This window comes from Abramis brama, assembly GCF_963993115.1.
Source record: "Abramis brama genome assembly, chromosome: 12".
NCBI lineage: Eukaryota > Metazoa > Chordata > Actinopteri > Cypriniformes > Leuciscidae > Abramis > Abramis brama.
The window spans coordinates 3,951,511-3,968,920 of NC_139974.1; the positions used below are offsets into that span (position 1 = coordinate 3,951,511).

Below are 17,410 nucleotides of genomic sequence, written 5' to 3' on the forward strand. Positions count from 1 at the left end.
TCAATAAGGTGTACGTAGCCTGTATTGAATTTGGTCTTTTGATATCACTGTCTAACTACATAAGTACTCACTACAAACCTGGTAAAAATGACTGATGGGCAGCGGAGGAAAGCCTTGTTTGCCCTCCAGGTGGGCGTTCCTATAATGACGTGACATCACGTGAAAACTCCAGCATGTAATGACGCTCAATCCAGTCAGCCTCGTCCAGCAAGGCGTCAGCAGAGCCCGTCTACGGAGAGCCTGGCCACTCCCTATTAAGTCCTATTGTACCGAATTGTGGTTGTAGTTCCACCAGAGCTCCACTGGGGGTGATCGCCAATGAGTGCAGAATGAATGGGAGTCTATGGAGCTAGACGGCTAAATGTGTCTCTTTCACCCGATTGCCGTTGAGAAATCTCAGATTTGATTGTAGGTTTTGCAAGTTCAACATGGGTTATAGGTCGAAAGTTGAATGAACGAGTACTTATGTCCTTTCAATTTCTTACAGGTTGAGTTGTTGTTGCCCATAACACGCTAGCATTCTGCTAATGAACGCTGATTGGTCAGTGAAGGACTGATTACGACCAGAGATACCGCTTGATGGTCTTTTAAAACAACAAATCTCCCTTCGAATACAACATTCAAATTACTAGACAAAAAATTATATCCTGAGAAAAGTGGATTTTGAGGGGTATAGCGCCATAGACCTCCATTCATTCTGCACTCGTCCTGTGAGCGCCCTCATGTGGAGCCAGAGTGGAACTGCAACCAGTTCAGAAGCCGGAAGTTTACTGAGAGTGAAACTTCTCCCCTTATTAGACATTCTCTGGCGTCAGTAAGCTGCCAGTCTGATCACAGCCATTTGACTGGTTTAATTGGGATAACTGGCTCCAAAACATCAATCATACTAAAGACTAGATGCATGAGATTGTATTCGTAATTTATTTCCTTGCAGCGAGAGTGTCAGGCAATGCGTTATACTTGCAGTTCAGCCGCGGCTGACTGGATTGAGCGACCAGCAAAGCGTCAGTAAGCTGCCAGTCTGATCACGGCCATTTGACTGGTTTAATTGGGATAAAATTCTCTAAAACGCCAATCATGTAAAAGAACATAATCATATCAACAGATGCATAATAAATGAGCTAGAGAGGGAGGGACACAAAAACTGCTAAAAATCAATGGTTTCTGAAACTTGCCAAAGGCAGACTGCCAGACAACTAGCTGACAGGTCACGTGACATGCTAGTGGCGGCTCCTGCCAGCCAGCTTAAGATTGTGAACCCCCACTCTCACCCCAATCTTTTTTAATAGCTACAAGCAGCATTTATCAGGGCCAAGCACAAAAAAGAAACAATCATATTTAACGGCTCTGGGTTTTCAGTCTGAGCTGTCCTTTCCTTTCTCCATTTCCTGCATTCTAACTTCCTGTTGCCATAAAAGGCAGTTGGACGGATGTGTCTGTGTGGGTGAAAGTGTGTTTGTGTTCATGAGTCATCAAGGGTGTAACTGGTTAAAGGAGTGTTCATGCCTCTGCACATCCACAGTGTATTATGGTATTCCCCCACACACAAATGAGAATGGGAGGAGTCAGGGGTGTGTGACTGGCAGCATGTGTGGATCGTTTTGACGCCATCACCTTATAAAAAGCCTGACATCAACACACAAAGTTAGTCACGTATCTTCAGCGGGACACACACACACACAGGATCACAGAAATACCGAGGGCACGGTGAGTCCCCTTTTCCTTCTCTTTTAATTCTTAATACATTCTATATACATGTTTAATCATTTATTTCTCTGTGCTTTTGTTATTTTTATGCATCTGTTGTGATTGTTACATTATTTTTTATGTAAAGCACTTTGAATTACCATTGTGTATGAAATGTGCTATATAAATAAACTTGCTTGCTTGCTAGTAACAATAGATTAGTTAGCCACTATTGAAATAAGTGCTAATGTAGCGCCCCTGCCCTCTTCTGTACCCCTAATCACTCTACTTAAATGAAGATGTTAGGTGATTTATACTTCTGAGAAACTGTTATACAGAATCACAAAAAGGTAAGTTCTTATCAATTAACAAGTGATTTTATTTAAAGTAAAAACAGATGAAAGAATTAAATATTGTAATTAAAAAAAAAATAAAAGAATTGAATGAAATTCTTAAATGTCTGTTGTGTATTGTCTTTCACACAAAATCACCTTTGGATCCTCTGAAATCAAAACTCCAATATAATACTCAAATATCAATATCAATATTCAATTTTGTATCAGCAAAAAATCTATAATACAATCTCAAAATCAAAATGCAAAATACACTGTGTAAATCAATGAGCAACTTAAACAACAGGTAATGTGGGCCCACACACACACACACACACACACACACTATTCAATAACCCCAACCTGTTGCAGGCCTGTACTGTTGCTTGAGAACTGTGTGGCCGTGAAAACCAACAAATGGCCTCTTCGCTCCAAAGAGCTAAATAAACAAACAACCTGTGACTTCCCGTTTCGACACTCGCGCTGTCCACCGTTAAACACTCCGTGTGCTGCAGTCTCAGCTGTCCGCTGAATGATTATGAATCCTGCGATGCCAGAGGAACTCTAAACCGCGAGGGGATCTAGAACGCTATCTGGTTCCTCCATACTGTAGTCGTCTTCCTCGGAACGATTAATAACTCGGATCCAGCTACACGTGAACCGTCTTTACTCGCAATAACAGAAAGGGAGTTTACCGCGCGCTCACAGCAGTAACCAATCAGATCTGTTTAAACTCTTAGACGGAACAAATGAAACGAATTAAATAAACACTCTTTAACACTTTCTATATTCACTAGATATAGACTTTGACCACTTAGTCAGCAGTTATTTACGTATATTTTCTCTCAGAATCTCCAGAAAATAAAGTGCGACATCACTTTCCGATCATCTTCTTCTTCTTGAGTTTTTTGGCGGTTGGCACACAACGAAATGGTGCATTACTGCCACCGACTGGTATGGAGTGTTGATCTGAATGTCTATTATTTACTTTATTCTAAAAAACAAACAAAAAAAACAACAACAACAAAATAAAATTAAGTCTCAAATCCTCTCAATCATATCGATTATTCTAAGATAATGAAAAACAATTCCATAGCATTTATCTTTTGAGTTTTTTCTAAGAATTTCTTCTAAATCAAAACTTATTCTCTCCTTTTTAAGATTTTGGATCATTTCCTTCCTTTTTCCCTCATATTTTTTACAATGTATCATGACATGTTCTACTGTTTCCTGTTGCTCACAATATTCACATCTGCCGGTGTTATGTTTGCGTATTTTAAATAAATTACTGTTTAACCCTGTGTGCCCAGATCTAAGTCTCAATATAATTGTCTCTTCTCTCCTTCTCCTTCCTGCACATCTCATTTCTCCCACTCTCCTCTGAATTTTGTAAAACCACCATCCTTTCCTCTCTTCCTCCCATTGTTTTTGCCACCTTTCCTTCAACCTCTGTTTAATAATGCTTTTCATTTCCATCTTACTGATGTTAACTGTGACTTCAACATACTCTCTTTTTGTGGCCTCCTTTGCAGCCTTGTCTGCATTTCATTTCCTATGACTCCAATATGTGCTGGTACCCACACAAATATAACTTCAATGCCCATCATTTGAATTCTATATAATACTTGTTGTATTTCTATTAAAATATCGGCTCTGCTGTTTGAATGACTGTTCTGTAAACTGACTAATGATGAAGTTGAATCTGAACATGCCTCTCTCTCTCTCTCTCTCTCTCTCTCTCTCTCTCTCTCTCTCTCTCTCTCTCTCTCTCTCTCTCTCTCTCTCTCTCTCTCTCTCTCTCTCTCTCTCTCTCTCTCTCTCTCTCTCTCTCTCTCTCTCTCTCTCTCTCTCTCTCTACCAGTCAGAATGATCAATACCCGCACATTGGGGGAGCAAGTAAACCAATGTCCAATCACCAATAAAAAACATACATGCTGATCAAACCCACATGTTGAGAGAGTAGACTACACCTCACATAAACTTTACCGTAATCTGTATAACATTAGTACAAGTGAAATGCTGTACAAATATATAACCACATAACGTTTATGACAGTTTAACCATTGAAGGTCAGAAACATTTACATATTAGAAATTATGCATTTAGGAGATAGTAAATAACCCTAGCTGGGCTACACTAATATGAATAATAGCATCTAATGAATGAGTACCATCTTAAATAAGAACAATCTAATGAATAAGAACCTATGGCTGCTGCTGGTAGTAGGCCTATATAAAAAATGCATGACTGAGTTCTCCCCTTTTTTACAGTCTATGGTTCTCCCTGACACACTCCCTGTGTGATTTTGATGAAGCCTGAAGAAGAACTTTTACCATGTAAGTAATTAATTTAGTTTATTCATAAATATATCCGCTATATCGTCCAGCTCAGTTCTACACACTTGCTGAATTCAGAAACTCACACTAGCGTGATGTTTCTCCTACTATTACTGTCATAGAGAGATCCTGCAGAAGTGTAAGAGTTGAACACTAGTCTGAGCTTCTGAATTCAGAAACTGTTCATCAACACAGAAAACACTGGACGCTCGACTGTATCGTAAAATGGTTCATTACTCGACGCTTGTCAACACGTTTCACACTAACGACATCTTGTGGTCAAAAGGTGGAAAAGCTGCCTTTCTGTCCCAGAAGACCCCATCCATTTTTTTTTCATGTAATAAATCACTTTGTACTCTGTAAACCACAAACAAAGCAATAAAATAATCATTACAATTCATGTGTTAGTGTTGATGTAGCCTAGTTCTTACACAATGTATGAACAAACAACTGTATGAATGAATTTATGAATTTAATCTGCTTTGATCAACAAATGCAGCCTCATTCACATAAACTTCAGCCTCAGTCCTATGAGTTCAGAGGGTTGTTCCATAAAAGACGCTTAGAAAAGCGGGGATTAAAAGCGGGGGTTATATTCTCCATCTGTAAATGTTGGAAAGTCGTGCAAATGTATCAATTTTACTGCTAATCTTCATATTGAACGAGCGCCGCTGCGTGCATGCGCGCCATATAGGAGCGCAATAATTCTGACTAAAATATACATTTTGCTTGGCAAATGAATATGCGATATTTTATAACACCAGAAATATCTTCTAATTATAATAATTTATCTTTAGGATGTTGGATAAGTTGCAGTGAACTTCTAGCTCATTACACTCATATATTTGATACTTCTAATAATAAAAAAAACAGAAGTAGCCTAATTCAGGGAAGATATTTTTTTTAAGAAACTAAATATATAAAGATACAAAATATAGTTTTGGGTATAGGACCTATGCTACTTAATAAAGATGATGTATACTTATTTAGTATGCTGAGAATTACATCTTTTAATGCAATATTTTTTTGGAGAAAGCAAGAATCCCCAGTTTTAAATGAGTGGTTAGATTTAGTTTCTAAAGTACATTATGGAGAGGATAACATGAAATTAAAAGCAAATGTATACATTTTGAAAAGATATGTGCAACTCTAAAATCAAAGAATATTCCATAAAATAAAGGAATATATTAGCCTACATTAACTACATTTTTATATAACCCTCCCTTTTATTTCTAGTTATTTGTTATTTTATTTATTTACTTATTTAATATTGAATATTTGATATTTAAATAATATTACTTATGTGTCATTATAAGAGTTTGATATAAATATGTGAATGTTACATTTTTATTAATATTTATTTATTGTTTTTTGTCTTTTCCCCCTTAAATCATATGTAAAGTGTCTAACTATGTACTTCTTGGTTATTGTTCTAATCATGTGTGTTGGTGGGTATTATCACAAAAGAAAAAAAGTAGAAGGAAAAATAAGGATTATTTATTGGGGGAAAACATGATGTCTTTAAAGGAACTGTCCATTTGTATAATTGTGTTAAATGTGTTTGAATTGAAAGACATAATAATAATAATATATATATATATATATATATATATATATATATATATATATATATATATATATGCTAAAATATTTGTTATTTGGACATTAGATGTGCCTTATTTAGAATTTTAAACCTACAAGTGTATTTTTATGATAGCAATAACTGTAAAGGGACTATTGTAATGGGGTAAATCAAATGTAGGCTATAATATACTGTCAATTACTAAGCTCAGATTCATCTTACCAGTTAAAATTTATACTGTGCTTTTGTAATTATTTATTTTTAATTTTGTGATTTTAACTTCTGCTTTAAAAAGCCTTTTTTTAGATTGTGTTCTAATGTTCTTGTAATAATCATAAACATGTACTACAGCTGCCAAACAAAACCAGAGAGAAATGTATTCATAAATCTTTAAAACAATCTAATTAAATCTTGGGCACAAAACATTCAGCCAGTAAGAAAAGAAAACCTGTAGTATATCTATATCTATAAATACAGTACATATATAGGCTATATATTGTCTAATTTATCATTGTAGCCTTATTTAAGTTGATTTTCTGTATACTGCGTATTTATTTTTGGACTAATAGTGGTTAATAAAGCGGTCAGTGTTAGAGGATCTGTGTAACAGCTGAGGCTTAGCCTGACAGTTAGCCTGCCCTGGACCAGGCTAGTTTCCCAGCATAAGTTGCCAGGGTAACTGAGTATGAACTATTTTAAGTTTGCTTATTGAAACAGAATCCACCGACAATAAGTCTGACTAACCGAAATAAGCCTGGCTTGTATTCTAATCTTGTTTTATGGAACAACCCTCTGGCAAGGCTCATGTAGGCATATATAATCAAAATAAAAGTGCATCTGTCCATCATAATAAAAGTGCATCTGTCCATCATAAAAGTGCATCTGTCCATCATAATAAAAGTGCATCTGTCCATCATAATAAAAGTGCGTCTGTCCATCATAATAAAAGTGCGTCTGTCCATCATCATAAAAGTGCATCTGTCCATCATAATAAAAGTGCGTCTGTCCATCATAAAAGTGCATCTGTCCATCATCATAAAAGTGCATCTGTCCATCATCATAAAAGTGCGTCTGTCCATCATCATAAAAGTGCGTCTGTCCATCATAATAAAAGTGCATCTATCCATCATAATAAAAGTGCATCTATCCATCATAATAAAAGTGCATCTGTCCATCATCATAAAAGTGCATCTGTCCATCATAATAAGTGCGTCTGTCCATCATAAAAGTGCATCTGTCCATCATCATAAAAGTGCATCTGTCCATCATCATAAAAGTGCATCTGTCCATCATAATAAAAGTGCGTCTGTCCATCATAATAAAAGTGCATCTGTCCATCATAATAAAAGTGCATCTGTCCATCATAAAAGTGCATCTATCATCATAAAAGTGCATCTGTCCATCATAAAAGTGCATCTATCCATCATAAAAGTGCATCTATCCATGATAAAAGTGCATCTGTCCATCATAATAAAAGTGCGTCTGTCCATCATAAAAGTGCATCTATCCATCATAAAAGTGCATCTATCCATTATAAAAGTGCATCTGTCATCATAAAAGTGCATCTGTCCATCATAAAAGTGCATCTGTCCATCATAAAAGTGCATCTGTCCATCATAAAAGTGCATCTGTCCATCATAAAAGTGCATCTGTCCATCATAAAAGTGCATCCGTCCATGATAAAAGTGCATCCATCCATCATAAAAGTGCATCCATCATCATAAAAGTGCATCCATCCATCATAAAAGTGCATCTGTCCATCATAATAAAGTGCATCTGTCCATCATAATAAAAGTGCATCTGTCCATCATAAAAGTGCATCTGTCCATCATAAAAGTGCATCTGTCCATGATAAAAGTGCATCTGTCCATCATAAAAGTGCATCCATCCATCATAAAAGTGCATCTATCCATCATAAAAGTGCATCCATCCATCATAAAAGTGCATCTATCCATCATAAAAGTGCATCTGTCCATCATAATAAAAGTGCATCTGTCCATCATAAGTGCATCTATCATCATAAAAGTGCATCTATCCATCATAAAAGTGCATCTATCCATCATAAAAGTGCATCTGTCCATCATAAAAGTGCATCTGTCCATCATAAAAGTGCATCTGTCCATCATCATAAAAGTGCATCTGTCCATGATAAAAGTGCATCTATCCATCATAAAAGTGCATCCATCCATCATAAAAGTGCATCTATCCATCATAAAAGTGCATCTGTCCATCATAATAAAAGTGCATCTGTCCATCATAAGTGCATCTATCATCATAAAAGTGCATCTATCCATCATAAAAGTGCATCTATCCATCATAAAAGTGCATCTATCCATCATAAAAGTGCATCTGTCCATCATAAGTGCATCTATCATCATAAAAGTGCATCTATCCATCATAAAAGTGCATCTATCCATCATAAAAGTGCATCTATCCATCATAAAAGTGCATCTATCATCATAAAAGTGCATCTGTCCATCATAAAAGTGCATCTGTCCATCATAAAAGTGCATCTGTCCATCATAAAAGTGCATCTGTCCATCATAAAAGTGCATCTGTCCATGATAAAAGTGCATCTATCCATCATAAAAGTGCATCTATCCATCATAAAAGTGCATCTGTCCATCATAATAAAAGTGCATCTGTCCATCATAAAAGTGCATCTATCATCATAAAAGTGCATCTGTCCATCATAAAAGTGCATCTATCCATCATAAAAGTGCATCTATCCATCATAAAAGTGCATCTGTCCATCATCATAAGTGTATCTGTCCATCATAAAAGTGCATCTGTCCATCATCATAAGTGTATCTGTCCATCAGTGCATCTATCCATCATCATAAGTGTATCTGTCCATCATAAAAGTGCATCTATCCATCATCATAAGTGTATCTGTCCATCAGTGCATCTATCCATCATCATAAGTGTATCGGTCCATCAGTGCATCTATCCATCATCATAAGTGTATCTGTCCATCATAAAAGTGCATCTGTCCATCATAAAAGTGCATCTATCCATCAGTGCATCTATCCATCATCATAAAAGTGCATCTATCCATCATAAAAGTGCAACTGCAGCCGCCTACTCTCGCATACATTTCAGGCGAGGCGCATCTCAAACAAGCCTAAGATTGGACTAGTTCAGACGCGTCAAGCTGAAGGCGTTCCCCAATAGGCTTGTTTGAGATGCGCCTCGCCTGAAATGTAGTCGAGAGTAGGCGCTGCAGTGAGAGGAGGAGTGAAAAAAGTGCAGGCAAGCCGGACAGTTCTCTCTTCTCGCAGTGGATCTGACACCTGTGAGATTAAAGATGGATATCACGGGATTCACGCTTGTGCACAGTGTTGCTAATAAACTGGATGGAATTTAAGCTCTGTTGCTTTTATATGAAAATAAATATAATGAACAAGACACCCAAAGTAGCCTACTTATTTAATTCCATTCCAAATACATGTTTAACAATCTTTTTTGCTTTAATACAGATTTATGTGTTTTTTAAATTTTTTTAATTTTATAAAAAATACATTGTATAACCCATAGAAATCGTGATGAGATAGTTTGGGAATATTCACGTATCACATAAAACATGATATCAGAGTTTTAAAATCAAACATTTTAAAAGAGAACAATTTCATTCATTGGTTGTTTAAACCAATGAACATTAAGCTGTGTCGTCAGTAAGTCGTTTCCCATCATGCTTTTGATCAGCATTCAGTGGAGAGCATAGATATCATATATAAACGCTAGATGTCTCGTGCGCGCTGCTGGCCAATGGAGGTCGACGTTCGCACGTGGCGGCCATCATGCCACAGGGTGCTCGCTCACTTGTTTAATGGTGCATGTACATTTAAATAACCATAACTTGCTCAATTTTCTACCGATTTTCAAACGGTTTGGTTTATTATAAACGTCAGCGATGTAGCTATGACACTGCATACAAACACTGCATACATATGAATAATTATAACTTACATGTTCAAGCATTCGGAATTATAGCCACGTTAATAACGTTTGTAAGAAACCAAACCGTTTGTAAATCCATCAAGATTTCAGCGAGATAAGAGGATTTGTGTGCGTGCTGATCATTCACCTTACATTAAGCCTGCCTGTGACAAGATGGCCAAACGGTGATGCCGGAAGTGACTGCGCCATAAGACATCTAGCGTTTATATATGATATCTATGGTGAAGAGCAACTGCGCTCGACTGCAGAATCCAACAGGTGCGCCTTGCGCTCGCGAGAGTTTTTTGACATACGTCAGCATGACATCAGAGCAAGGCGGACCGCACTCGGACACATTTCTAACCGGCATGCATCTCGCGCTGATCACCGGTGATCGATTCTGCGCAGATTTTGCTAATCTCAAACAAGCCTAATGTGTCGATTCTCAACGCAGCGCGAGTTCCCGCGAAAGGGAATTTACTTTCAGTTTTGTTTGTATCCAGTCGGTCTCACCACTCGCTAAATGCAGTAATTTATGAAGTTTAAACGTCTGATCAAAAGACTCATGCCGAAGGTTTACTAAGTGTTCATGTTTTCAAATATATTTCCAGTCTGTGTGTTTTTGTGTGATAAACCAATAGCTGGGTTTCAGTCACGTGATTATTATGACGCAAGAAGGTGGGGCGATCTCAGATGGAGGGCAGGAAGTCAACACAGAGAACATTTCTATGGAGGAAACCGTTGCGGAGTGTCCGTATTGTACATTTGATTTATCCGATTTTTTTGACCGTCCGTTTACACATTCTTTCAACTCTAACCCATATCCGATTCATGTGTTTACACTTGCCATACTATCTGAAACATCGCACATGCTTAAAGGTGCACTAAGTGACTTTTTTACCTTAACCGAACAGCTTCGGAGTCATTGGAATAGTTATATGACTTGTTTCGGGTTGAATGGTGGTCGTCGCGCATCCCCCGAGCGCCTGTGAGCGGAAAAACCACCCTTGCAACTTTGGGCCGGCGGGTCGTGTCAGGAAGTATCGCGTGATATCAGGTCTCGTGATGTAACAAATTGCTTTACGGCACTGCACACAAAGCTAGGAAAGCTTTATCGGAGGACGAAAGAACGGAAACGGCAGACTGACCGAGTCAGACTCGAGTAAATATAGTTCTTGTTGATGGACTAGTAGACATCTTCAGGGGTTATCTGTGCCTGTTCGATGTCCGACGCTTTGTAACGCGTTCTGTCAGGAGGAGAAATAGGGATAGCTCACAGATGAAGTTATTACCGAGAGCCAGACAGACTCACGGAGGCGATTGGCATCTCACAACTTGCACTTTATTCCCCAGTCGAACTCGTGTAACTGTCTGTCACCCGTTCTAACGTCCACATCTTTACTTGATAAACAAAAGTAGGATAAGAATGAGCATCAAACTGAAATAACCCGCATACGGGTGTTCGAGGTGCACATGATACAACACTGCCGACGACAGTTCAACAGGGCGCGCGCAGCTCTTAAAGGGGCCACACCTTATTTCCACTCATTACAGCTTCCATCCTATTGAACAGGTACCGGTATAGAGGGCGGAAGGGATCAGGCCGTGAGTGCAGAGACAGCTCTGCGCGAGTGCTATTTACGACAGTAACGTTAAATACAAGTACTCCACAGCGACTCTAGGGGTCGCTGTTTGACAAAAACGGAAAGCTGCATAGTGTGCCTTTAAACGGTTAAATTCTCTTGCACAGATGGACGGACGCGAAATATGCTTGATGCTCTGCGATATATGCGAAGTTCGCCAAACATCACCATGATTATGAGGCAAAGGAGGACGAAAAGTGCCATCATTGCACATATGCTTCAGTTATTGTGTGTGAGAGAGATCTCAGGACTGGTGGGAGCATATTGTGTTTAAATATTGGCTTTAACTGCGGAGACGTTGCCTAACGTAATGCCTCAGAAAATGCGATCTGCCTGTTTACATGACAGTCGCATTGGCACATATCCGATTTATTTCCACATATGAATGAGGCCTGAAACCGATCTGTAAATATCCGAATGCATGCGTTTTTTTTCCTGTTTACACTGTCATAGAACACATCCGATCTGTGTCACATAAAAATAGGGATTGGATCACATTTCACTGACAGTGTAAACGAGGTAAATGAGCATTTAACGACAACCTAATGTTATATAAACACAGACACAAAAAACACGTTGTTTAGCTAACATACCTCCAACGAAGTGATCGTTGCAGACTTGGGCATTAACAGACTCTGCTCCTCCCGACCGCAGTAGTAACTTTCGTTAAAAATCCACTTTTTACGGCATTGTTCTGTGAGATTTTTACATTTCTCACCTTTATGAGTGACAATCTTAGGTACTCTATAAAAAAACCTTTCCCTTTTCTCGATTAGAGTGATTGGAGCAGCCGTAAACTACACAATAGACCAATTTCGAGCCTACGTCACAGCGTTAGCTAAACGAACGGAAAACTGGAGGTGGCCAATACAAACCAGCACAGATTCGGCTACATAATAAGGAGCTTAAATTATTATTAGTTATTAAATGTCATCTTGTTGTGTTGTTGGGTGCAAGAATCGACGGAGTACAGGCTCCAATTTAAAATTTTATCACATAATGTTTTCTAAATGATTGTGATTATTTGTGAATCATCATTGTTTTGACTGATTGTGAACAGTTACTTTTTGAGGAACCTGGTAAGAAAGGGTAATCAAATACATAGTTTTCAAAATGAATATGCTGTATATGTAATTTTTATTACTAGAAAATATTCACATCGTTAAAATTGCACCGTAATGTCACTCTTTACATTCATTGTCGTCTATGTGCCTGGCCGTGGCGCTGGCTAATATTAAAAAAGGCTAACTTAAGCTACCACACAAGTCTTGTACGTAACGTGACCATTTAGTACAGTTACTGTATAGGCATCTAAAGATTTATATGCCCTCAGTTTCTCTATCGGGCAGATGTAGAAGTCAGGCCACTCAACCGGAGGCAGCGTTTTACATTAATCCTGTCAGATCGTCCATCCATTGACTGAGCGTGTCCGTTAAAATTAACTTTTGCAAATAACAATCGCGGTCCTGGACAGTGAGTGACCTTGCACATTAAGATAAAATCGGATTTTCTCCAGTCATTATTAAAAAACAAGCTAACAAAACTTGCAAACTAACGTTAGTAAGGCGGCCAGAGGGATCGTTCTGCCACCACCTAAGCTCCGCCCACACAAAAACATCACCATGTTTACCAACTGAAAATTGGTCTATACACTGGCATTTTTTCAGACAGCAGATTCAGCTATTTCACTTCCTGCCCTCCATCTGAGTTTCGCGCTCTCGTCATGCAGCACAGCGTGACGTCATGTGAAAACAATTATAGATGCAGAATATATGCAGAAGAAAGTGCAGACTGACTTAATGCAGACATATTACACAATACAAATAAAATATAACATACTAATACTATTATAAAGAAAACAAAATTTAAACCAGGTAACAAGTTACTGAGTTTCTAAAACCTGTTGTTTGTGTTTGTGGTTTGACTGACGGATAGTTCCTTGATTCTAATTGGTTGTCACGGATGGCTGTGCAAGGAAGCACACAACAATTAAAATATCCTTTAATTAAGGAAACTCCAGGCAAACGGATATAAAACACCTCTACATTGAGGAAGACAGGAAAAAAAGTGAACTCAGGAAACACAGAACTATAGAGCAAATGTGGAACTAAATGGCTAATTAATAAGACAACAGGTGAACAGAAAACATCAGGAGAAATCCCAGTAAAGCACATCACATTGTTCAGCCACGTTCAAAACCATTCTCTACAAACACACACCTGACCTGTGAACTCATTACATCAGTATTACTGCACCACTGCGTCTAAATATTAAAATAAATAATTTTTATAAACTAACTGTTTTATAAAAGCAACAAGCCTGTAAAGCTGTGGTTTACTTGTTCTAAATGCACTGTACATTGTACATTGCACTGTAAAATTACGGCTTCACAAGCTAATTGCTTTAATACACTGAAATAATTTAGAAAACGTAGAATGTAAGATTCAGATTAGTTTGATGTTTATGATTGGATTTTTTTTTATCATGTAAGATCTGCATGTGTTAGATATTCATGCACCATCTTTAAATAAAAAAAATGAAATGTTAAGTTTAGAGTTAGCTGTATTGTGGTCTGTAAGATTTCCACTTGGATGATTGCCGTCGCATCATCCAAGTGGATGCTGCACATTGGTGGTGGTTGAGGAGATTCCCCCATCTATGTAAAGCGCTTTGAGGTCTCAGAAAAAGTGCTATATAAATGTAACGAATTATTATTGTATTATTATTTTCAACTAAAGAAAAAGAAATACATGTATTTTGTGAAGTCACTCAACTGCTCTTCTGTTCTCTCGACAGGCTGAATCTGCTACTGCTGTTTCTCTTCATCAGTCATGGTGGTTAGTATCATTCTTATTTATAAATCTTTTTTTTTTTCTGTGTTGAGTTATTTTAGTAGATTGTTTTTGTTGTGCGGTGCCACTAAAGCCAAGTGACTTTTGTTGTCATTTGTATGATGAATATGATGATGAATGAATATAACATCATTACACATCATGATGTCACTGACTTATTTATGCGGTTCATTTATTAATAAACATTATTTGGACAGGATTTTCAGTGTTATTGTCAGGGATAAGGCTGGTGTGTTAGCTCTGAAATGCCAATAAGACTCAAAACATGTTTCATAAACTGAACAGAATAAAGCGAGAATAACCAAACTAGGATTTAGATGCAAAATTACAATGTTTTTGCATAGTGCATAATTTAATTTCCATCAGCAATAGACCATGGCTCCAAACAACAACCTTAATCTTTACATTTAATTCTGGTGCTAAACATTGGGGAAACTCAAAATTGTGGATGTGTGGTGTGGTGAAACAAAAAGAAATATACGTGACTTAAGCAACATTATTTTAATTTCTATTATAACTCTATTTATAACTGAATAATTCTGTTATATGATAACATTGATTACTGAGAATAGACAAAAACACTACATTTATGTTTCATATTGGTGATTTATATTGAATTAATCTTTGCAGAAACCACCCCTGTAGGAACCCCCCTTCAAGGAATAAAGGGAGGAAGCGTCACCCTGCATTGTGGATATCAGGCCGAAGACATTTCTGATATTCGTTTCATTCGTTACAAAAATACCACACACTTCTCTGACATCCCTGCTTGTGTGAATGAGGAATATAAGCATGAAAGTGGCCGAGTATGTAAAACAGGAGCATGTGGCATCATCCTGAAGGATCTAAACTTCAGTGACCCTGGGAAATACTTATTAAGATTGTATTACAACAGTTCTTCAGAAGAGCTGAAGTTCCATCTTCATGTTCATGGTAAAGTACAAACTGATTAAACAATGAATGTGATAAAAATAAAAATAAAAAATGATTTAAGCTTCTTTCCGCTCTTAATCCTTAATGTGTCTTGATTGATTGACTCCATTATTATAATGATTAATGTCTTTCTGTTTCCCCTCAGATGAGATCTCTGTGCAGGAAGGAGAGGATCTGAAGTTGGATGTTCTGTTGATCAACGCTGATAAAGTGGAGAGAAACTCCAGTGGAGAGTGGAAGAAGGTGTGGACGAGAGGCGATATGAAGATGAATGATCGAGTGATTGTGAGAGAGAGAAACCTGACCATTAGTAATTTCACAGTCACTGACACTGGAACATACAGAGTTCTGGACTCTAATAATAAAACCTTGATCACAGTCACAGTCACAGGTGAGAGAAGATCAGTGGATGAGGAGAAATATTTGACCTAATTTTATAGCTGAGTTTTATTAATCAGGATTTGAACAGCAAATGCTAAACTGTTTGAGTAACCTCTGATATTCTCTACAGAATCTGGTCCAGAATCTGGTAGAGAATCAAAGAGGACAGAGGATCACAAACCTAAGCCTTTGCCTATTGTGCTGTATGTGTTTGGAGCTCTGGCTCTGGCTCTGGCTCTGGTGGCTCGGCTGGTTCTGGCTGAGATTATATTTGCTGTCTACAAGACATACCAAGGTCAGGACAGAAACACTAATCATGGTAACTACCAAAGGGTCCCAACGCAAGACACTGTACAGTAGTCCAGAACATCTAATGACGACACTGGTTAGTTGTAATCTGCCTTCAGATCAACAGATCTACAGAGGACTCTGTCAACATACTTTTTCAGCAAGATGTCTGTGTGATATATACATATATACATATATATATATATATATATATATATATATATATATATATATATATATATATATATATATATATATATATATAATCTGATATAATATAGTAATTGTTGTTTTAATGATGTGCAAGCTGAAATTGAGTATGACACTCACTTTGCAAAAACAAGGCTTGATAGTGCACACGTTTACTGCATGTAGACTAGTCACTTACTAGCTTACTAATCCAAGAGCAGCACAATGGTTGTTGGACTTTTGGCTCTTATTGTTCATTACTGTGTCAAATAGATATAAAATATCCATCCTCATCACCTGAGTGTGACTGTGAAGGTTTTGATCATCAAATATGTGCAAATATGACTGTCTTGTGAGGGTCAGCAATTGTTGTTTTTGTACTGTTTGTCAGTGAAGGAATATTGAGAATCAAGCTCTATTGTATCTTTATTGTAGAGCTCATTGAATATGTGTGAAACTCTATACAGCCGACCAGAACAACAGAAATCACTATCAATATATTTATATATGAGAATTAACCATGAGACAATCATTCCAGAATATGACAATGCTTCCAGTATCTGCTGTGTGTGTGTGTGTGTGTGTGTGTTTACAAACTTGTATTTTTACATACAGTATTTATACATCATGCATTTATGGCTCATATATGCAATTCAAAAGCTTTGTTTTTACTATACAAATGTGTTATTAAAAAACCTTGAAACTGAAATGGATGAACTGGTTTATAGGGGCTGTTATAAGGATACTTGATATATTAGATGAATGACTGATCTTTGATATAAATGTCAATTTAAGGAAGTGCTTCATTTGTTGGTTACATTCAGTTTGGGTTTTGCTCACTTTACTCTAAGGATGGAGAAATTAAGCTAACGAACACCACTAACCACTCGGTGAGTTGCACAGTTTTGAAAACGAACGTTAAGGGTTGTTTTAAGGGCATGTTTGTGCATGGCCATAGACTTCCACTCTAACGCGGTCATGGGCAAATCTAAAATAGTCAAAAAGTCGAGACTGGAACCATTGTCAAAATTTCTTTGTCCACCACTCTTGTTCTTCCAAAACAAACTACAAAATAGACCCAAAGTGTTAAATACTGGAATTATCCTTTAACCTAAAAAAAAACCCTCCTTAAAGGTTATCCTTTAACCTTTCCTTTAAAAATTCTCGCTTATCGGGCTTATGCTACTCTGAATAATGCCTGAACTTCGTATTTTGAGCACTTCTTGCGTTGTTTTTGCCTCTTCACGAT

At 37.4% G+C, this 17,410-nt stretch overlaps 3 protein-coding genes across 4 annotated transcripts in view; 2 read left to right on the forward strand and 1 right to left on the reverse strand.

The window, feature by feature from the left end:
* Positions 1 to 2,919, reverse strand: part of LOC311093954 (uncharacterized protein) — a gene marked incomplete at its 5' end in the record, with an annotated part of 471,534 nt that extends 468,615 nt beyond the window's left edge. For both annotated transcript variants that reach the window (XR_014608506.1, XM_084131652.1), the window contains one exon: positions 2,382 to 2,919. The remainder of the gene's footprint in view (positions 1 to 2,381) is intronic.
* LOC311093927 (uncharacterized protein) overlaps positions 1 to 17,410 on the forward strand; it is a 188,929-nt gene that overhangs the window by 75,565 nt on the left and 95,954 nt on the right. The gene's annotated exons all lie outside the window — the stretch shown is intronic.
* On the forward strand, positions 1,993 to 16,142 carry LOC311093975 (uncharacterized protein). Its single transcript, XM_084131691.1, has 6 exons — positions 1,993 to 2,036; positions 4,289 to 4,354; positions 14,315 to 14,355; positions 15,001 to 15,303; positions 15,449 to 15,694; positions 15,815 to 16,142. Coding segments are annotated over exons 2-6 (822 nt in total). The 5' UTR covers positions 1,993 to 2,036; positions 4,289 to 4,352; the 3' UTR covers positions 16,045 to 16,142.

Bases quoted from the DNA above. Each gene is read 5' to 3' on its own strand.
- LOC311093975 (XM_084131691.1), top strand. The intron at 14,356-15,000 runs GTTAGTATCATT...TAATCTTTGCAG, and splicing joins TCTCTTCATCAGTCATGGTG to AAACCACCCCTGTAGGAACC. The intron at 15,304-15,448 runs GTAAAGTACAAA...GTTTCCCCTCAG, and splicing joins GTTCCATCTTCATGTTCATG to ATGAGATCTCTGTGCAGGAA.